Source organism: Oncorhynchus mykiss, chromosome 16 (genome assembly GCF_013265735.2).
Source record: "Oncorhynchus mykiss isolate Arlee chromosome 16, USDA_OmykA_1.1, whole genome shotgun sequence".
NCBI classification, from domain to species: domain Eukaryota; kingdom Metazoa; phylum Chordata; class Actinopteri; order Salmoniformes; family Salmonidae; genus Oncorhynchus; species Oncorhynchus mykiss.
The window spans coordinates 10184494-10207825 of NC_048580.1; the positions used below are offsets into that span (position 1 = coordinate 10184494).

The window sequence follows — 23332 nt, forward strand, 5'->3', positions numbered from 1 at the left end:
GGTCAACTAGAGAAGATCAAATAATGAAATAATCATTTGTATTAAGAAATACCTCCCCCTACCCTATGATATTATAAGAATTAGCTGAATTACACCAGAATACCTTTGGGTTTATCAGAAATCGAATTGTTGACATCAAACTAAAGTTTCCCTGGTGGATCAATAATTAATTTAGGAAGAAGAGGCCAAAAGACGTGCTTCAGCCTTCTCTGCTGCCTTACATAGTGGAACGTGTTAAGTGCTATCCATTCTCATGCTTACATCAGCGTCGTTGGTCATCTGCTCGCTGGAGACATATAGGCTCTGGTCGTCAAACCTGGTGGGGTTGAAAGGGAACTTCCCTCTGTACTCATTCCACAGACCCTGCTCCTCCAGGCTCTCCCTGGCACTCTTCCCCTTGATCAGCGGCACCCTGTGGAGGAGGACAAAGTCTGGTTGGGCAAGCAGCTCAGTTCCAGCAGGTTTCTGGTCAAACCATTGTAATAAATGTTATGACAACGTAGGCTAAACAACTGTGTGTGACTATTCAAATCACTCACTCATTTCGGGGTATTAAACCTTTCACTGCCTTCTGATCTGTTGCGTAATGTAAATATAGGAGAATAGCAGTAATATAACATGAGTATAGCAGGAGAATAGCATGAGTATAGCAGGAGAATAGCAGGAGAATAGCTTGAGTATAGCACGAGAATAACAGGAGAATAGCAGGAGTATAGCAGGAGAATAGCAGGAGAATAGCAGGAGTATAGCTGGAGTATAGCAGGAGAATAGCAGGAGTATAGCGGGAGAATAGCAGGAGTATAGCAGGAGAATAGCAGGAGTATAGCAGGATTATAGCAGGGGTATATCAGGAGTCTAACAGGAGTATAGCAGGAGTATAACAGGTGTATAGCAGGAATATAACAGGAGTATAGCAGGAGAATAGTAGGAGAATAGTAAGAGTATAGCACGATTACTGCAGGAGTATAACAGGAGTATAGCAGGAGAATAGCAGGAGTACGGCAGGAGTATAGCAAGGGTATAGCATGATTAACGTACTGGATGATGCATTCGGAGAGTGCCACCACGGCACACAGAACGATAGCCCACTTCATGATGTGATGTCTGGTCTCCTCAGCAGTCACCTGTGGAACTCGTTCACCTGTGCAAAGAAGCAATTCGTCAATCAACCCATCAAACGCAATGTATCGCAATTCTTTTGCTCAGCGCAAACAAGGCAAGGTAGAGACCTTGAGAGGAACCAGACTCACCTGTAGATGCCTGTGGATGAGTGATCTGAGACGTGTGTGTGTGTTGTCTTATATACAGACAGTCCACAGTTCTAACTCTGCGTTCCTTTATCGCTACGATAAGAGAGTATCCACCTGCCATGATAAGTAATGGTGAAATAATGGACGACCTCGAGACAATGTCAATCTGACGATAACCTGTACAGTATGTTGGTTCCAACGGCTACATTACAGTAATGTGTGTATACTGTTGAAAAGTGCCAGTTCTAATCATATAATGGCTAACCTGCCAGACTTCTCTCTAGGATATGAGATGACTTGTGTAGACTCAGTGATATAAAGTAAAGGTCCCCACTTCCAAATACCCTCCTATCAGCACACTTTTCCCTCACACGGTTTACTTTTGGATTAGGCAGCCTTATTAAGGCTACTGTATCTCTGTTAGGACACGATACCTATCAGCCAGGGATTATTTCATTAACTAAAATGGCACATTCACGAGAACATTCACAATGTTAACAAATATCTTGGTGATTATTTAAAGATGAATGTCACTATATGTTTCAAATAGAAAACATAATGGACATTCAACACAAAACACAATGTTACTTCTGGGCGAAGTGGCCATATGTCTTCATTGATCATCAAGAAAAATATATATGTCCTTTGAGATTTAAAAAACAATCCTTTTTAAATATTTTATTATATAATAGATACACAAGAAGTAAAATGTAAACAATCCCAACCCCCAGAATACGTACAGTTGAAGTCAGAAGTTTACATACACCTTAGCCAAATACATTTAAACTCAGTTTTTCACAATTCCCGACATTTCATCCTAGTAAAAATTCCCTGTCTTAGGTCAGTTAGGATCACCACTTTATTTTAAGAATGTGAAATGTCAGAATAATAGTAGAGATAATTTTTTATTTCAGCTTTTATTTCTTTCATCACATTCCCAGTGGGTCAGAAGTTTACATACTAATTGAGTGTCTTTGGTAGCATCGCCTTTAAATTGTTTAACTTGGGTCAAACGTTTCAGGTAGCCTTCCACAAGCTTCCCACAATAAGTTGGGTGAATTTTGGCCCATTCCTCCTGACAGAGTAACTGAGTCAGGTTTGTTGGCCTCCGTGCTTGCAAAAGCTTTTTCAGTCCATTTGGAAGACCCATTTGCGACCAAGCTTTAACTTCCTTACTGATGTCTTGAGATGTTGCTTCAACATATTACGTAATTTTTTTCTCTCCATGATGTCATCTATTTTGTGACGTGCACCAGTCCCTCCTGCAGCAAAGCACCCTCACAACATGATGCTGCCACCCCCGTGCTTCACGGTTGGGATGGTGTTCTTTGGCTTGCAAGCCTCCCACTTTTTCCTCCAAACATAACAATGGTCATTATGGCCAAACAGTTCTATTTTTATTTCATCAGACCAGCCGACATTTCTCCAAAAAGTACGATCTTTGTCCCCATGTACAGTTGCCAACTGTAGTCTGGCTTTTTTATGGCGGTTTTGGAGCAGTGGCTCCTTCCTTGCTGAGCTGCCTTTCAGAATATGTCGATATAGGACTTGTTTTACTGTGGATAAAGATACTTTTGTACCTGTTTCCTCCAGCATCTTCACAATGTACTTTGCTGTTGTTCTGGGATTGACTTGCACCTTTCACATTAATGTACGTTCCTCTCTAGGAGGTAGAACGTGTCTCCTTCCTGAGCGGTATGACATCTGCGTGGTCCTACGGTGTTCATACTTGCGTATTATTGTTTGTACAGATGAATGTGGTACCTTCAGGCATTTGGAAATTGCTCCCAAGGATGAACCAGACTTGTGGAGGTCTACAATTATTTTTCTGAGGTCTTGGCTGATTTCTTTTGATTTTCCCATGATGTCAAACAAAGAGGCACTGAGTTTGAAGGTTGGCCTTGAAATACATCCAGAGGTACACCTCCAATTGACTCAAATTATGTCAATTAGCCTATCAGTAACTTCTAAAGCCATGATATCCTTTTATGGAATTTTCCAAGCTGTTTAAAGGAACAGTCAACTTAGTGTATGTAAACTTCTGACCCACTGGAATTGTGATACAGTGAATTGTAAGTGAAATAATCTGTCTGTAAACAAAGTAGATGTCCTAACCGACTTGCCAAAACTATAGTTTGTGTTAAGTGTTATAAGTGTTACACTATAAGTCTTAAACAAATCAGCTTTGCAAACTCTTGGCATTCTCTCAACCAGCTTCATGAGGTCACCTGGAATGCATTTCAAATAACACGTGTGCCTTGTAAAGAGTTAATTTGTGGAATTTTGCAATCGCAAAACCATCAAGTGCTATGATGAAACTGGCTCTCATGAGGACCGTCACAGGAATGGAAGACCCAGAGTTACCTCTGCTGCAGAGGATAAGTTCATTAGAGTTAACTGCACCTCAGGTTGGAGCCCAAATAAATGCTTCAAAGAGTTGAAGTCACAGACACCTCTCAACATCAACTCTTCAGAGGAGACTGCATGAATCAGGCCTTCATGGTCGAATTGCTGCAAAGAAACCACTACTAAAGGACACCAATAAGAAAAAGAGGCTTGATTGGGCCAAGAAACACAAGCAATGGACATTAGACTAGTGGAAATCATTCCGTTGGTCTGATTAGTCCAAATTTGAGATTTTTGGTTCCAACCATCGTGTCTTTCTGAGACGCAGAGTAGGCGAATGGATGATCTCTGCGTGTGTGGTTCCCACCGTGAAGCATGGAGGAGGAGGTGTGATTCTGTGGGGGTGCTTTAATGGTGACACTGTCAGTGATTTATTTAGAATTCAAGGCACACTTAACCAGCATGGCTACCACAGCATTCTCCAGCGACACGCCATCCCATCTGGTCTGGGACAATCATCTGCACTTAGTGGGTCTATAATTTGTTTTTCAACAGAACAATGATCCAACACACCTCTAGGCTGTGTAAGGGCTATTTGACCAAGAAGGAGAGTGATGGAGTGCTGCATCAGATGACCTGGCCCCCACAATCACCCGACCTCAACCCATTTGAGATGGTTTGGGATGAGTTCGACTGCAGAGGGAAGGAAAAGCAGCCAACAAGTGCTCAGCATATGTTGGAATTCCTTCAAGACTGTTGGAAAAGCATTCCAGGTGAAGCTGGTTGAGAGAATGCCAAGAGGGTGCAACGCTGTCATCAAGGCAAAGGGTGGCTACTATTTGTTGAACACTTTTTTGGTTACTACATGATTTCATATGTCTAATTTCAGAATTTTAATGTCTTCACTATTATTCTACAATGTAAAAAATAGTAAAAATAAAGAAAAACCCTTGATTGAGTAGGTGTGTCCAGACTGCTACTGTACGTATGCAGAAGCCTGGGGGGGCCTCTGAGCTGTATCAGCCGAGTGAGAGCTCCCTGAGTGTATGCCTCGATGTCTAGGAAACTGGCTGGCTCCAGGACACCTGGAAGGCCTGGTGCCCACGCCCAGGCCAGAGCTCCTGTGGGTGGGCTTTGTTGCCTCAGAGAGTTAGGTGTCTCTGGGTGGGTTTGGGTGAGGTTGGAGAAAGGCAGACTCTGAGGAGGAACTGCAAATGCAAGGGAGGGAGGGCTTGATTGATGGAGGGAGGGCAGGAGAGAGGGGTAATGGGGTTTACAAGAATGAGGAGAGGAAGAGAGTTAGATGATCAATGTCAAGAATAAAACCAGAAATATAAACGGTACAGCATATGTTCATTGCAGGAAATATGTTGGGAGCATATAGTCAGGGCCAGATACTGTATGTCTAGAGCTTAGGTCTGGAGTGTAGTGGTCAGGCAGGTCTTACGTGTGGGACAGAGAAGTGTTCCCGGGGGAGTAGCAGCTACTGTCTGATGTTGAGGGACTGTTGGACACTCCTGTGTCTGCTGCTATAGACCTCAGCAGGTCCTCCTCTGAAACACCATGGGAGACAACAGAGTTGTTTTAGGTGTTGTCACACACACGTCAGACAGGGTTAGGACCTTGGCTTGCAGGTTGTGACTGTGGCTGTAGCTGGGGTCTGGAGGCAGGTCAGACAGGGATGAGGGGAGGGAGTTGAGGGGAGGGAGTTGACGGGGGGGGGGGGGGGGGGGGTTGGGGTGAGGAGGGTGAGGCGTAGCTTCCTCAGGGCTTTCGTCATCTAGAGGCAGATGGGAAGGACCCAGGGATGACGCCAAGGCATGGCTGCGGGAAGACGTTCTGGGCTGGGGGTGTAGAACAGGAGGTTTGACTGAGGGTCCCACACAACTGCATGCTGCATTTACTACGACCCAGGACGCACACACACAAATAGGTATTGTTGTGTTACCTATTTGAAACAGTACTACCTAAAGCCTCAATCTTCTGCCTTCATTGTGTTCCAGTAGGCATTATTTTCACTTGTCTGACCGCTTGCATGATGACAAGTTTCTCACACGACTGGCCTATCTGGGTGATGTTTTTTCTCACCTGAATGATCTGAATCTAGGATTACAGGGACTCTCCGCAATTATATTCAATGTGCGGAACAAAATTGAGGCTATGATTAAGAAGTTGGAGCTCTTCTCTGTCTGCATTAACAAGGACAACACACAGGTCTTTCCATCATTGTATGATTTTTTGTGTGCAAATTAACTCAAGTTTACGGACAATGTCAAATGTGATATAGCGAAGCACCTGAGTGAGCTGGGTGCGCAATTACATAGGTACTTTCCCGAAACGGATGACACAAACCACTGGATTTGTTATGCCTTTCATGCCCTGCCTCCAGTCCACTTACCGATATCTGAACAAGGAAGCCTCATCGGAATTGCAACAAGCGGTTCTGTGAAATTCTGATTTAATTTAACCAGAAGCCACTGCCAGATTACTGGATTGGGCTGCGCTCAGAGTTTCCTGCCTTGGCAAATCGCGCTTTTAAGACACTGATGCCCTTTGCAACCACGTACCTATGTGAGAGTGGATTCTCGGCCCTCACTAGCATGAAAACTAAATACAATAGAGTTATGTGCATCCTTTCAAGCACACGCTTTTCATTAACCTGTGTTGAGTTATTCACAATTGTATATGTAAGATGGTTAAATAAAGAGCAAAATGATTGATTATTACGTTATTATTTGTGCCCTGGTCCTATAGGAGCTCTTTGTCAACTCACACTCATTCTTATGTTTAAATGTATTGTATAGTGTGTGTGTGGCAGGCTTAAAATGATGGCAAAAAACAACATTGATTCCGGTGGGGTGTCCCCACCGAGGCGGTGGCAGTGCTGGCAACACTAGCTGCAGTAACTGATGGGGAGGGGGTCACACTCGGACATTCAGAGAGGGGGTATATTATTGTGACCCTGGTGGCACAAAATCAAAAGTCTGAATGCATGGAGATGCTTGGGAATATGGTCAATATGGGAACCGTATTTTGGGTGTTTCTGGGAAAAGGTGTACATTTGACCTCCATCATCTAGGACGTGACAATGGTTCATAAAATCTCTCCATTTCTGCCCATTTTTTTGCGTGGTCTTGCAGGCCTTCTCATGCAGCTGCAACAGTAAGTGCATTTGTAAATCAAGAACTTTCTTGAGTTGAGCTCTGGGATGGTGCAACTGTTGAAAATGTGAGTTTATGGTTGTGTGGGGGGGAAGGCTTGAGTGTGTGTGGGTGTATGTGTGTATCCCACAACTGTTGCGAAGGAGTAAAAGGTGTTAGGGACAATAGAGGATGATCCACAGCTAAATATAATACAAATCGAGGTGAGGGCGATGGAAATGCATTTGGCAGTTGATCTACTTCAATTGGGTAAATGGCACCGTTTGCTCTTTTCGAAGGATGGATCCCAGTCTGTTCAGGGCTATGGAATGTGGGGGGTCGGAGGTGGCATGGGGATGACGGCCCAGCTCGGGATGAGGAGGGCTTTTAGTGGGTGGAATGGTGGGGACCAATTGGAGGATTGCTTAGTAGCAATGCAAATATAATGGTACAGCTACACTATATAGACACTCAATCATCATGTTACTTTTTAATGGTGCGTTTACAAACATATATTTTGATAAACAGAATTGAAAGTTGTGTCTCATTATGGTAGGTGGTGAAATAAGTATAGGCAGTTACAATTGTAATGGCCTAGCAGATAATAAGAAAATATAATCAGTATTTACCTGGATAAAAGAGGAATAAAATATCTATTGTTTACAGGAAATTTTAGATTAAGTTTTGTGGAAAAAGAATTGGGGGGCGAAATATATTTCTCCCATGGGCAAAGAAATTCAAAAGGGGTCATGGTTTTAATTAACAGTAATTTTGATCCAACTGTGCAAATTGTCCAAACAGATTGTCAAGGTAGATGGATTATTTTAAATATATTATTGGACAATAAACAGATATGGCTTATTAACCTATATGGTCCGAACAATGATGATCCAAGCCTCTTTGAAAATATATATAAGAATGTATCAACTCTACAAGCAACACTGGACTCTATTATTATGGTGGGAGATTTTAACACCTATGGACCGGAAAGGAAATCACACTACAAACTATCACCCTCAGGCACTTAAGGAAATCATGAATGTCATGGATATATTGGATTTTTTTTAGCCTTTATTTAACCAGGCAAGTCAGTTAAGAACAAATTCTTATTTTCAATAAGAGCCTAGGAACAGTGGGTTAATTGCCTGTTCAGGGGTAGAACAGATTTGTACCTTGTCAGCTCGGGGGTTTGATCTTGCAACCTTCCAGTAACTAGTCCAATGCTCTAACCACTAGGCTACCCTGCTGGAATTATTGGATATATGGAGACTTAAATACCCTGACCTAGTGAGAAATATAGGCTTAATCAAGCTAGTCGTCTTGACTACTTTCTTATGCCATTCTCTCTGGCACCAAAAGTTTCAAAAGTGTTGATAGGGGACAGAATGCGGTCGGATCATCACATAATTGGCATATATATTACTCTTAAAGAATTTCCACATGGGCGAGGATATTGGACATTTAATCAAAGCCTACTAGATGATAAATTGTTTAGATCTCGGGCAGAATAATTTATAACAGACTTTTTCAGACATAACATAGGTACAGCAGATCCCTTTATTGTCTGAAACACTTTTAAATGTGCCTTTATGAAATTCAGTACTCATCAATAAAACAAAAGCAATTTAGATCAAAAGAGTCCATATTAACAAAGGAAATTGAAGGACTAACAATACAGTTAGATAGCAATAAAAACGGTACCATAGAGGCACAGAATAAGTTAGAGGAAAAACAAAAAGAAATGTAGGAACTTATTCCAGAAAGATCCAGTGTAATATATTAGAAAAATAAAGCGAACTGGATGGAATATGGGGAAAAATGCACCAAAGTATTTTTCAATCTTCAATATAGAAATGCTACCAAAGAAAATGTATTAAAACTTGCTACAAAGGATGGAGTCATTCATGATTCACCAAATGATATTTTGAAAGAGGAAGTAAAGTACTTTAAGAACATGTTTTTGTTTCAGCCTCCTCCGTCTCCACTAAATGAAACTAATTGTATGGATTTTTTTCCTAATAATAATGTAAAATTAACATCTGTACAGAAAGACTCATGTGAAGGCCAAATTACAGACGAGGAACTGCTTAATGCAATTGGGGCCTTTAAGGATGGGAAACCTCCAGGGCTGGATGGCATACTAGTGGAAGTATTCAAAACTTTTTGTATATACTCAAAGGACCATTATTAGCATGTTTTAACCACTCCTATATAAATGGTAGATTATCAGACACGCAGCAAGAAGGTCTGATATCATTATTACTGAAACAGGACCCAAGTGGTATATATAAAGATCCAGTCCATTTAAAAAATTGGAGACCTCTTACACTTCAGTGTTGTGATGCAAAAATCCTAGCAAAATGCTTTGCGCATAGAATTAACAAGTATTGTCAGATATTATTCATCCTAATCAGACAGGTTTTTTACCTGGACGATACATTGGAGATAATATAAAACAAGTACTGGAAACAATAGAAAACTATGAAATATCGGGGACACCAGGCCAGGTTTTCATAGCTGATTTTGAAAAGGCTTTTGATAAAGTACGACTGGAGTTTATATATAAATGCCTAGAATATTTCAATTTTGGGGATTCTTTTTAAAATGGGTTAAAGTTATGTATAGTAACACTAGGTGTAAAATAGTAAATAATGGCTACATCTCAGAAAGTTTTAAACTCTCTAGAGGAGTAAAACAAGGTTGTCCACAATCGGCATATCTTTTTATTATTGCCATCGAAATGTTAGCTGTTAAGATTAGATCAAACAATAATATTAAGGGATTAGAAATCCGTGGCTTAAAAACTAAGGTGTCATTGTACGCTGATGATTCATGTTTTCTTTTAAAACCACAATTAGAGTCTCTCCACGGCCTCATAGAGGACCTAAATACTTTTGCTATTCTCTCTGGATTAAAACCAAATTATGATACTATATTACGTATTGGATCATACTTGGTATACAAATCCCAAAAGAAAGAAATTATCTCACTCCAATAAATGTTTATAGAAAGTTAGCAAAAATAGATAAGATCTTGCTACCATGGAAAGGAAAATATCTGTCTATTTGTGGAAAAATCACCCTGATTAACTCTTTAGTCATATCACAGTTTACCTATTTGCTTCTAGTGACCTGCTTATTAAATTATATGAACATAAAAATATTCAATTTTATTTGGAACTGGTTCTCTAGTAAATTGGTACAAATGTCTCATCCTATGTTCAAGAAGGGCCTTTTTCCCTTTATTCAGATTACACCGGCCCACTTTCGGTTGTTTGAAAAGGAAATTATCTCCAAAATATCTTTATTTTTTAAACAAGCCTTAGAAAGTTGGTTGCAATTTCAGTTTAATCCACCTGAAAAGACAGAACAAATAATACAACAAATATTGTGGTTAAATTCAAATATACTAATTGATTTAAAAAAAACTGTATTTTTTGAAGAAGTTTTTTTTAAATATATAATTTTTGTGAATGATATCATAAATAGGACTGGTGGAGTTATCTCACACATACAGCTAACAGAGACATATGGAAATGTCCGCTCTACCCAAAATTACAACAAATTATTGCAGCATTACCACAAAAATGGAAGAGGCAAGTAGAAGGGGAAAAAAGTAAGGAACTTGTATGTCGGCCCTGTATTAAAGAACATAAACGGTTAAAGAAAAGTGTGATAAATAAAAACATATACCAATTTCATTTAAGGACCAAAAACTGACAGCTGTGCCATATAAATTGCAAAATAGTTGGGAAGAGATTTTCGATGTACCCATTCCATGGCACATGGTTTATGAATTGATACGCAAAACAACGCCGGATGCAGAACTTCACATTTTTCAATTTAAATTACAATACAAAATTCTTGCAACTAATAGAATGTTATATATATGGGGGATACAATATTCCCAGCTCTGCAGATTCTGCTGTGAGGAGGCAGAGTCATGAGATCATTTATTTTGGTATTGTCCATATGTAGCTGACCCTGGTGCTGGAGGTACGCAGCTGGAGGTTGAATGTTTGAAGGGGTATGGGACTATAAAGAGTTGGGGAACCACTGATCTAGTGTATATTTAAATCATTACCACTCTCAGGAGAGTGGTACTTAGCAGAGAGCTGGGCTAAGCGGCATTTTTTTTTATATTTTACGACGACCGTGTCCTTGAGGGTATTAACATCCATAATCCAATGTTCCTTGTCATTGTCAAAGGACTGGCTGGCTCAGTGAAGTGGTTGCCTACTTTTGCTTGACACAGCAAGTCCAAATCTCCAACCAACTCTGCCAGTTTTGGCACAGAGTTTGGGGCCATAGAGTAGTCACATGATTGGCCACATGGTGGCACTACAGGAAAGGAAGTGAATAGATGAATAGACAGTTTTTATGTTTTCAGATTGATTATGCAGTGCGTGCTTTATTCATAATCATAGCACGAATGAACCAAAAAAGTCCATCAGACCACTTTATCATGCCAAAACTTTTTTAATATTTTGAATGAACTAATAACAATTCTAGACATAGAGCAGTATCTCTTCCTATCACAAACTACTCAAATTAGCTTTAGAATAGATACGATTGCACTGGAGAGACACCCTCATTTGGTTGTTCATATGGCGTTACGGGATCCATTGTTGATCTGTGTTGGATTATCTAGCCAGGGCCAGACCCACCATGTTCTGGGCTCTGCTGAAGATGGAATAGTACTGTCGGATGAAGATGTCACCCAGAATCCACAGGTCGGAGCTACTAGACTGGAGACCGGTACGGCAGCCATAGTAGGTAGACTGTACAGGTGGCAGAGAGAGAGAGAACTTGTCAAAACAATGTTACGATCACTTCATGGTTACGTAAGATATACCACAGACACACACACACACACACACACACACACACACACACACACACACACACACACACACACACACACAAATACACACACACACACCTGGCGGACGTAGGTGGAGGCTGGGAGAGTGAAGGCCTGTCCGTGGATGTGGAAGACCATCGATGGCATGTTGTTGATGTTGTTACAGTTCACCACATTCTGAAAAAGAGAGAGAGACAAATAGAGGGAGGAGAGAGAGGTATGAGAGGAGAGAAAGACAATGAATTAAACAGCATTTGCTTTGTGAGGTAGACTGTGTGAGTTATTTTCTGGTTCTTGTTGAGTTATGTCAGTAGTGGTGATGGGAACACATCGTTAACACAATGTTATGCCTGGTTCTTTGTGACACATCGCCAAAACAATATCACATGACTTACGTCTCCGTTGGCGGAGTAGGCTCCCACAGCACGGGCCATGCTGGAGATGTCGGCCTGAGGTCCCACAATATTAGAGGTACCGGTGTCCACGATAGCCTGGCAGCCGCCGTTACAGGCCACAATCTGGCCGTTCACAGTCACACTGCAATGGACGCACAGATATACACAGATCAGGAAGAGATGGCTGCTTGAGATCTGTACTTAACCACTTCATCTTCCAGTTACATAGGATTATATAACCGATTAATAACCATTTATAACCCTATAAAACGTACTGTAACTGCAACAGTACCTGTCGACTGTGATCTGCCAGTACATCTCAGAGGACAGGGGGATCCATGCGATCTGGCCGTAGTAGTGGTTGGTGTCAACGCCTCCGAAGGTCACCATGCTACCTACCGCAGAGTTACTGGAGATGGACGACAACAGAGAGTGAGAGGGAGAGAGAGGGGGAGTATGGGGGGAGAGAGGGGGGGAGAGAGAGAGAGAGAGAGAGAGAGAGAGAGAGAGAGAGAGAGAGAAAGACAGAGAGAGAGAGGGGATTGTGAGGGGGAGAGAGGGAGGGAGAGAGAGAGAGAGAGAGAGAGAGAGAGAGAGAAAGACAGAGAGAGAGGGGGGAGTGTGAGGGGGAGAGAGGGGGGGAGAGAGAGAGAGAGAGAGAGAGAGAGAGAGAGAGAGAGACAGAAAGAGAGAGAGAGAGAGAGAGAAGTTGCGTCAGTTCATATTTCCATGTCTCGCAAGCCATGATGGTTTGTGGGAGCCATGTAGCTCTGGTCAACAGTAGTGCACTATATAGGGTTCCATTTCAGAAATAGCCCTGGTTGACCTCCACTCTGACCACTCACCGAGTCAGGTAGACAGAGAACATGTCCTGGTTGACCAGATGCTGGGTCATCATGTTGTCAAAGACTGGTGTGGCCTGAGAGGCAGCCAGGCGGGGGTAAGCCAGGCGGGGGTAAGCCAGACAGGATACCATCAGCCTTCATATGAGCCATGAAGGGAGCCTCCGATTGACTCAGCCCAAAGATCTGGTTCTTCACAGGGATCCCACCCACCTACAGAGGACCAGGAATAGGATGAAGAGGAGGAGAAGAAGAGGGGAGAGGAAGAAGGAAGGATAATATTTGAGATAGTACTGAAACCTACACAATGTTTCCAGTCCTCATGTTGTTGTGATGAATTCTGTTCCTTACCACAACGGTGTCAAAGCCCTCGAAGCCAGTCATACTGCCAGTACCGTATTGGATGGACAGGCTCTTCCCAGCATTCTTGAAGGTAGAGGACAAACCGGGGTTGAACCTGTTGTGGTTGGCTGGAAGGAGGGGAGACACGATTAGCCTGGGAGTGTTTGTGTGTGTGTGTGTTTGTGCGTGTGTGTGTTTGTGCGTGTGTGTGTGTGTGTTTGGGCGTGTGTGTGTTTGTGTGTGTGTGTGTGTGTGTGTGTGTGTGTGTGTGTGTGTGTGTGTGTGTGTGTGTGTGTGTGTTTAGGCGTGTGTGTGTGTGTGCGTGTGTGTGTGTTTAGGCGTGTGTGTGTTACAAACCGCAAGCTGCGCTGCTGCAGTAGACGGAGGGAATCCACAGGTTGGATGATCCAGTGTCAAAGATGACAGTGAAGGACTGAGGTGGAGTTCCAATGGAGATCACTCCAAAGTACGCCAACTAGAGAAGATCAAATAATGAAATAATTATTAGTATTGATAAATACCTCCCCCTACAAAGTACACCAACTAGAGAAGATCAAATAATGAAATAATTATTAGTATTAATAAATACCTCCCCCTACAAAGTAGGTCAACTAGAGAAGATCAAATAATGAAATAATCATTTGTATTAAGAAATACCTCCCCCTACCCTATGATATTATAAGAATTAGCTGAATTACACCAGAATACCTTTGGGTTTATCAGAAATCGAATTGTTGACATCAAACTAAAGTTTCCCTGGTGGATCAATAATTAATTTAGGAAGAAGAGGCCAAAAGACGTGCTTCAGCCTTCTCTGCTGCCTTACATAGTGGAACGTGTTAAGTGCTATCCATTCTCATGCTTACATCAGCGTCGTTGGTCATCTGCTCGCTGGAGACATATAGGCTCTGGTCGTCAAACCTGGTGGGGTTGAAAGGGAACTTCCCTCTGTACTCATTCCACAGACCCTGCTCCTCCAGGCTCTCCCTGGCACTCTTCCCCTTGATCAGCGGCACCCTGTGGAGGAGGACAAAGTCTGGTTGGGCAAGCAGCTCAGTTCCAGCAGGTTTCTGGTCAAACCATTGTAATAAATGTTATGACAACGTAGGCTAAACAACTGTGTGTGACTATTCAAATCACTCACTCATTTCGGGGTATTAAACCTTTCACTGCCTTCTGATCTGTTGCGTAATGTAAATATAGGAGAATAGCAGTAATATAACATGAGTATAGCAGGAGAATAGCATGAGTATAGCAGGAGAATAGCAGGAGAATAGCTTGAGTATAGCACGAGAATAACAGGAGAATAGCAGGAGTATAGCAGGAGAATAGCAGGAGAATAGCAGGAGTATAGCTGGAGTATAGCAGGAGAATAGCAGGAGTATAGCGGGAGAATAGCAGGAGTATAGCAGGAGAATAGCAGGAGTATAGCAGGATTATAGCAGGGGTATATCAGGAGTCTAACAGGAGTATAGCAGGAGTATAACAGGTGTATAGCAGGAATATAACAGGAGTATAGCAGGAGAATAGTAGGAGAATAGTAAGAGTATAGCACGATTACTGCAGGAGTATAACAGGAGTATAGCAGGAGAATAGCAGGAGTACGGCAGGAGTATAGCAAGGGTATAGCATGATTAACGTACTGGATGATGCATTCGGAGAGTGCCACCACGGCACACAGAACGATAGCCCACTTCATGATGTGATGTCTGGTCTCCTCAGCAGTCACCTGTGGAACTCGTTCACCTGTGCAAAGAAGCAATTCGTCAATCAACCCATCAAACGCAATGTATCGCAATTCTTTTGCTCAGCGCAAACAAGGCAAGGTAGAGACCTTGAGAGGAACCAGACTCACCTGTAGATGCCTGTGGATGAGTGATCTGAGACGTGTGTGTGTGTTGTCTTATATACAGACAGTCCACAGTTCTAACTCTGCGTTCCTTTATCGCTACGATAAGAGAGTATCCACCTGCCATGATAAGTAATGGTGAAATAATGGACGACCTCGAGACAATGTCAATCTGACGATAACCTGTACAGTATGTTGGTTCCAACGGCTACATTACAGTAATGTGTGTATACTGTTGAAAAGTGCCAGTTCTAATCATATAATGGCTAACCTGCCAGACTTCTCTCTAGGATATGAGATGACTTGTGTAGACTCAGTGATATAAAGTAAAGGTCCCCACTTCCAAATACCCTCCTATCAGCACACTTTTCCCTCACACGGTTTACTTTTGGATTAGGCAGCCTTATTAAGGCTACTGTATCTCTGTTAGGACACGATACCTATCAGCCAGGGATTATTTCATTAACTAAAATGGCACATTCACGAGAACATTCACAATGTTAACAAATATCTTGGTGATTATTTAAAGATGAATGTCACTATATGTTTCAAATAGAAAACATAATGGACATTCAACACAAAACACAATGTTACTTCTGGGCGAAGTGGCCATATGTCTTCATTGATCATCAAGAAAAATATATATGTCCTTTGAGATTTAAAAAACAATCCTTTTTAAATATTTTATTATATAATAGATACACAAGAAGTAAAATGTAAACAATCCCAACCCCCAGAATACGTACAGTTGAAGTCAGAAGTTTACATACACCTTAGCCAAATACATTTAAACTCAGTTTTTCACAATTCCCGACATTTCATCCTAGTAAAAATTCCCTGTCTTAGGTCAGTTAGGATCACCACTTTATTTTAAGAATGTGAAATGTCAGAATAATAGTAGAGATAATTTTTTATTTCAGCTTTTATTTCTTTCATCACATTCCCAGTGGGTCAGAAGTTTACATACTAATTGAGTGTCTTTGGTAGCATCGCCTTTAAATTGTTTAACTTGGGTCAAACGTTTCAGGTAGCCTTCCACAAGCTTCCCACAATAAGTTGGGTGAATTTTGGCCCATTCCTCCTGACAGAGTAACTGAGTCAGGTTTGTTGGCCTCCGTGCTTGCAAAAGCTTTTTCAGTCCATTTGGAAGACCCATTTGCGACCAAGCTTTAACTTCCTTACTGATGTCTTGAGATGTTGCTTCAACATATTACGTAATTTTTTTCTCTCCATGATGTCATCTATTTTGTGACGTGCACCAGTCCCTCCTGCAGCAAAGCACCCTCACAACATGATGCTGCCACCCCCGTGCTTCACGGTTGGGATGGTGTTCTTTGGCTTGCAAGCCTCCCACTTTTTCCTCCAAACATAACAATGGTCATTATGGCCAAACAGTTCTATTTTTATTTCATCAGACCAGCCGACATTTCTCCAAAAAGTACGATCTTTGTCCCCATGTACAGTTGCCAACTGTAGTCTGGCTTTTTTATGGCGGTTTTGGAGCAGTGGCTCCTTCCTTGCTGAGCTGCCTTTCAGAATATGTCGATATAGGACTTGTTTTACTGTGGATAAAGATACTTTTGTACCTGTTTCCTCCAGCATCTTCACAATGTACTTTGCTGTTGTTCTGGGATTGACTTGCACCTTTCACATTAATGTACGTTCCTCTCTAGGAGGTAGAACGTGTCTCCTTCCTGAGCGGTATGACATCTGCGTGGTCCTACGGTGTTCATACTTGCGTATTATTGTTTGTACAGATGAATGTGGTACCTTCAGGCATTTGGAAATTGCTCCCAAGGATGAACCAGACTTGTGGAGGTCTACAATTATTTTTCTGAGGTCTTGGCTGATTTCTTTTGATTTTCCCATGATGTCAAACAAAGAGGCACTGAGTTTGAAGGTTGGCCTTGAAATACATCCAGAGGTACACCTCCAATTGACTCAAATTATGTCAATTAGCCTATCAGTAACTTCTAAAGCCATGATATCCTTTTATGGAATTTTCCAAGCTGTTTAAAGGAACAGTCAACTTAGTGTATGTAAACTTCTGACCCACTGGAATTGTGATACAGTGAATTGTAAGTGAAATAATCTGTCTGTAAACAAAGTAGATGTCCTAACCGACTTGCCAAAACTATAGTTTGTGTTAAGTGTTATAAGTGTTACACTATAAGTCTTAAACAAATCAGCTTTGCAAACTCTTGGCATTCTCTCAACCAGCTTCATGAGGTCACCTGGAATGCATTTCAAATAACACGTGTGCCTTGTAAAGAGTTAATTTGTGGAATTTTGCAATCGCAAAACCATCAAGTGCTATGATGAAACTGGCTCTCATGAGGACCGTCACAGGAATGGAAGACCCAGAGTTACCTCTGCTGCAGAGGATAAGTTCATTAGAGTTAACTGCACCTCAGGTTGGAGCCCAAATAAATGCTTCAAAGAGTTGAAGTCACAGACACCTCTCAACATCAACTCTTCAGAGGAGACTGCATGAATCAGGCCTTCATGGTCGAATTGCTGCAAAGAAACCACTACTAAAGGACACCAATAAGAAAAAGAGGCTTGATTGGGCCAAGAAACACAAGCAATGGACATTAGACTAGTGGAAATCATTCCGTTGGTCTGATTAGTCCAAATTTGAGATTTTTGGTTCCAACCATCGTGTCTTTCTGAGACGCAGAGTAGGCGAATGGATGATCTCTGCGTGTGTGGTTCCCACCGTGAAGCATGGAGGAGGAGGTGTGATTCTGTGGGGGTGCTTTAATGGTGACACTGTCAGTGATTTATTTAGAATTCAAGGCACACTTAACCAGCATGGCTACCACAGCATTCTCCAGCGACACGCCATCCCATCTGGTCTGGGACAATCATCTGCACTTAGTGGGTCTATAATTTGTTTTTCAACAGAACAATGATCCAACACACCTCTAGGCTGTGTAAGGGCTATTTGACCAAGAAGGAGAGTGATGGAGTGCTGCATCAGATGACCTGGCCCCCACAATCACCCGACCTCAACCCATTTGAGATGGTTTGGGATGAGTTCGACTGCAGAGGGAAGGAAAAGCAGCCAACAAGTGCTCAGCATATGTTGGAATTCCTTCAAGACTGTTGGAAAAGCATTCCAGGTGAAGCTGGTTGAGAGAATGCCAAGAGGGTGCAACGCTGTCATCAAGGCAAAGGGTGGCTACTATTTGTTGAACACTTTTTTGGTTACTACATGATTTCATATGTCTAATTTCAGAATTTTAATGTCTTCACTATTATTCTACAATGTAAAAAATAGTAAAAATAAAGAAAAACCCTTGATTGAGTAGGTGTGTCCAGACTGCTACTGTACGTATGCAGAAGCCTGGGGGGGCCTCTGAGCTGTATCAGCCGAGTGAGAGCTCCCTGAGTGTATGCCTCGATGTCTAGGAAACTGGCTGGCTCCAGGACACCTGGAAGGCCTGGTGCCCACGCCCAGGCCAGAGCTCCTGTGGGTGGGCTTTGTTGCCTCAGAGAGTTAGGTGTCTCTGGGTGGGTTTGGGTGAGGTTGGAGAAAGGCAGACTCTGAGGAGGAACTGCAAATGCAAGGGAGGGAGGGCTTGATTGATGGAGGGAGGGCAGGAGAGAGGGGTAATGGGGTTTACAAGAATGAGGAGAGGAAGAGAGTTAGATGATCAATGTCAAGAATAAAACCAGAAATATAAACGGTACAGCATATGTTCATTGCAGGAAATATGTTGGGAGCATATAGTCAGGGCCAGATACTGTATGTCTAGAGCTTAGGTCTGGAGTGTAGTGGTCAGGCAGGTCTTACGTGTGGGACAGAGAAGTGTTCCCGGGGGAGTAGCAGCTACTGTCTGATGTTGAGGGACTGTTGGACACTCCTGTGTCTGCTGCTATAGACCTCAGCAGGTCCTCCTCTGAAACACCATGGGAGACAAAAGAGTTGTTTTAGGTGTTGTCACACACACGTCAGACAGGGTTAGGACCTTGGCTTGCAGGTTGTGACTGTGGCTGTAGCTGGGGTCTGGAGGCAGGTCAGACAGGGATGAGGGGAGGGAGTTGAGGGGAGGGAGTTGACGGGGGGGGGGGGGGGGGGGGGTTGGGGTGAGGAGGGTGAGGCGTAGCTTCCTCAGGGCTTTCGTCATCTAGAGGCAGATGGGAAGGACCCAGGGATGACGCCAAGGCATGGCTGCGGGAAGACGTTCTGGGCTGGGGGTGTAGAACAGGAGGTTTGACTGAGGGTCCCACACAACTGCATGCTGCATTTACTACGACCCAGGACGCACACACACAAATAGGTATTGTTGTGTTACCTATTTGAAACAGTACTACCTAAAGCCTCAATCTTCTGCCTTCATTGTGTTCCAGTAGGCATTATTTTCACTTGTCTGACCGCTTGCATGATGACAAGTTTCTCACACGACTGGCCTATCTGGGTGATGTTTTTTCTCACCTGAATGATCTGAATCTAGGATTACAGGGACTCTCCGCAATTATATTCAATGTGCGGAACAAAATTGAGGCTATGATTAAGAAGTTGGAGCTCTTCTCTGTCTGCATTAACAAGGACAACACACAGGTCTTTCCATCATTGTATGATTTTTTGTGTGCAAATTAACTCAAGTTTACGGACAATGTCAAATGTGATATAGCGAAGCACCTGAGTGAGCTGGGTGCGCAATTACATAGGTACTTTCCCGAAACGGATGACACAAACCACTGGATTTGTTATGCCTTTCATGCCCTGCCTCCAGTCCACTTACCGATATCTGAACAAGGAAGCCTCATCGGAATTGCAACAAGCGGTTCTGTGAAATTCTGATTTAATTTAACCAGAAGCCACTGCCAGATTACTGGATTGGGCTGCGCTCAGAGTTTCCTGCCTTGGCAAATCGCGCTTTTAAGACACTGATGCCCTTTGCAACCACGTACCTATGTGAGAGTGGATTCTCGGCCCTCACTAGCATGAAAACTAAATACAATAGAGTTATGTGCATCCTTTCAAGCACACGCTTTTCATTAACCTGTGTTGAGTTATTCACAATTGTATATGTAAGATGGTTAAATAAAGAGCAAAATGATTGATTATTACGTTATTATTTGTGCCCTGGTCCTATAGGAGCTCTTTGTCAACTCACACTCATTCTTATGTTTAAATGTATTGTATAGTGTGTGTGTGGCAGGCTTAAAATGATGGCAAAAAACAACATTGATTCCGGTGGGGTGTCCCCACCGAGGCGGTGGCAGTGCTGGCAACACTAGCTGCAGTAACTGATGGGGAGGGGGTCACACTCGGACATTCAGAGAGGGGGTATATTATTGTGACCCTGGTGGCACAAAATCAAAAGTCTGAATGCATGGAGATGCTTGGGAATATGGTCAATATGGGAACCGTATTTTGGGTGTTTCTGGGAAAAGGTGTACATTTGACCTCCATCATCTAGGACGTGACAATGGTTCATAAAATCTCTCCATTTCTGCCCATTTTTTTGCGTGGTCTTGCAGGCCTTCTCATGCAGCTGCAACAGTAAGTGCATTTGTAAATCAAGAACTTTCTTGAGTTGAGCTCTGGGATGGTGCAACTGTTGAAAATGTGAGTTTATGGTTGTGTGGGGGGGAAGGCTTGAGTGTGTGTGGGTGTATGTGTGTATCCCACAACTGTTGCGAAGGAGTAAAAGGTGTTAGGGACAATAGAGGATGATCCACAGCTAAATATAATACAAATCGAGGTGAGGGCGATGGAAATGCATTTGGCAGTTGATCTACTTCAATTGGGTAAATGGCACCGTTTGCTCTTTTCGAAGGATGGATCCCAGTCTGTTCAGGGCTATGGAATGTGGGGGGTCGGAGGTGGCATGGGGATGACGGCCCAGCTCGGGATGAGGAGGGCTTTTAGTGGGTGGAATGGTGGGGACCAATTGGAGGATTGCTTAGTAGCAATGCAAATATAATGGTACAGCTACACTATATAGACACTCAATCATCATGTTACTTTTTAATGGTGCGTTTACAAACATATATTTTGATAAACAGAATTGAAAGTTGTGTCTCATTATGGTAGGTGGTGAAATAAGTATAGGCAGTTACAATTGTAATGGCCTAGCAGATAATAAGAAAATATAATCAGTATTTACCTGGATAAAAGAGGAATAAAATATCTATTGTTTACAGGAAATTTTAGATTAAGTTTTGTGGAAAAAGAATTGGGGGGCGAAATATATTTCTCCCATGGGCAAAGAAATTCAAAAGGGGTCATGGTTTTAATTAACAGTAATTTTGATCCAACTGTGCAAATTGTCCAAACAGATTGTCAAGGTAGATGGATTATTTTAAATATATTATTGGACAATAAACAGATATGGCTTATTAACCTATATGGTCCGAACAATGATGATCCAAGCCTCTTTGAAAATATATATAAGAATGTATCAACTCTACAAGCAACACTGGACTCTATTATTATGGTGGGAGATTTTAACACCTATGGACCGGAAAGGAAATCACACTACAAACTATCACCCTCAGGCACTTAAGGAAATCATGAATGTCATGGATATATTGGATTTTTTTTAGCCTTTATTTAACCAGGCAAGTCAGTTAAGAACAAATTCTTATTTTCAATAAGAGCCTAGGAACAGTGGGTTAATTGCCTGTTCAGGGGTAGAACAGATTTGTACCTTGTCAGCTCGGGGGTTTGATCTTGCAACCTTCCAGTAACTAGTCCAATGCTCTAACCACTAGGCTACCCTGCTGGAATTATTGGATATATGGAGACTTAAATACCCTGACCTAGTGAGAAATATAGGCTTAATCAAGCTAGTCGTCTTGACTACTTTCTTATGCCATTCTCTCTGGCACCAAAAGTTTCAAAAGTGTTGATAGGGGACAGAATGCGGTCGGATCATCACATAATTGGCATATATATTACTCTTAAAGAATTTCCACATGGGCGAGGATATTGGACATTTAATCAAAGCCTACTAGATGATAAATTGTTTAGATCTCGGGCAGAATAATTTATAACAGACTTTTTCAGACATAACATAGGTACAGCAGATCCCTTTATTGTCTGAAACACTTTTAAATGTGCCTTTATGAAATTCAGTACTCATCAATAAAACAAAAGCAATTTAGATCAAAAGAGTCCATATTAACAAAGGAAATTGAAGGACTAACAATACAGTTAGATAGCAATAAAAACGGTACCATAGAGGCACAGAATAAGTTAGAGGAAAAACAAAAAGAAATGTAGGAACTTATTCCAGAAAGATCCAGTGTAATATATTAGAAAAATAAAGCGAACTGGATGGAATATGGGGAAAAATGCACCAAAGTATTTTTCAATCTTCAATATAGAAATGCTACCAAAGAAAATGTATTAAAACTTGCTACAAAGGATGGAGTCATTCATGATTCACCAAATGATATTTTGAAAGAGGAAGTAAAGTACTTTAAGAACATGTTTTTGTTTCAGCCTCCTCCGTCTCCACTAAATGAAACTAATTGTATGGATTTTTTTCCTAATAATAATGTAAAATTAACATCTGTACAGAAAGACTCATGTGAAGGCCAAATTACAGACGAGGAACTGCTTAATGCAATTGGGGCCTTTAAGGATGGGAAACCTCCAGGGCTGGATGGCATACTAGTGGAAGTATTCAAAACTTTTTGTATATACTCAAAGGACCATTATTAGCATGTTTTAACCACTCCTATATAAATGGTAGATTATCAGACACGCAGCAAGAAGGTCTGATATCATTATTACTGAAACAGGACCCAAGTGGTATATATAAAGATCCAGTCCATTTAAAAAATTGGAGACCTCTTACACTTCAGTGTTGTGATGCAAAAATCCTAGCAAAATGCTTTGCGCATAGAATTAACAAGTATTGTCAGATATTATTCATCCTAATCAGACAGGTTTTTTACCTGGACGATACATTGGAGATAATATAAAACAAGTACTGGAAACAATAGAAAACTATGAAATATCGGGGACACCAGGCCAGGTTTTCATAGCTGATTTTGAAAAGGCTTTTGATAAAGTACGACTGGAGTTTATATATAAATGCCTAGAATATTTCAATTTTGGGGATTCTTTTTAAAATGGGTTAAAGTTATGTATAGTAACACTAGGTGTAAAATAGTAAATAATGGCTACATCTCAGAAAGTTTTAAACTCTCTAGAGGAGTAAAACAAGGTTGTCCACAATCGGCATATCTTTTTATTATTGCCATCGAAATGTTAGCTGTTAAGATTAGATCAAACAATAATATTAAGGGATTAGAAATCCGTGGCTTAAAAACTAAGGTG

The 23332-nt window shown here is 41.7% G+C and overlaps 1 protein-coding gene and 1 pseudogene across 2 annotated transcripts in view; both read right to left on the minus strand.

Moving 5' to 3' along the window:
• Positions 1–1386, minus strand: part of LOC118939504 — a 3984-nt pseudogene extending 2598 nt beyond the window's left edge. Inside the window, exons 1-3 of the transcript XR_005036433.1 lie at positions 1251–1386; positions 1039–1141; positions 262–412 (exon numbers count right to left, since the gene is read on the minus strand). The product of XR_005036433.1 is annotated as a pepsin A-like (transcript). The remainder of the gene's footprint in view (positions 1–261; positions 413–1038; positions 1142–1250) is intronic.
• A 9812-nt stretch (positions 1387–11198) lies between these two features.
• Positions 11199–15169, minus strand: LOC110492820 (pepsin A). The gene is given in 11 exon segments (XM_036946111.1): positions 11199–11516; positions 11678–11776; positions 11995–12136; positions 12287–12403; positions 12840–12959; positions 12961–13049; positions 13188–13306; positions 13536–13653; positions 14045–14195; positions 14822–14924; positions 15034–15169. Coding segments are annotated over 11 exon segments (1317 nt in total). The 5' UTR covers positions 15155–15169; the 3' UTR covers positions 11199–11378.
• Positions 15170–23332: the final 8163 nt, after the last annotated feature.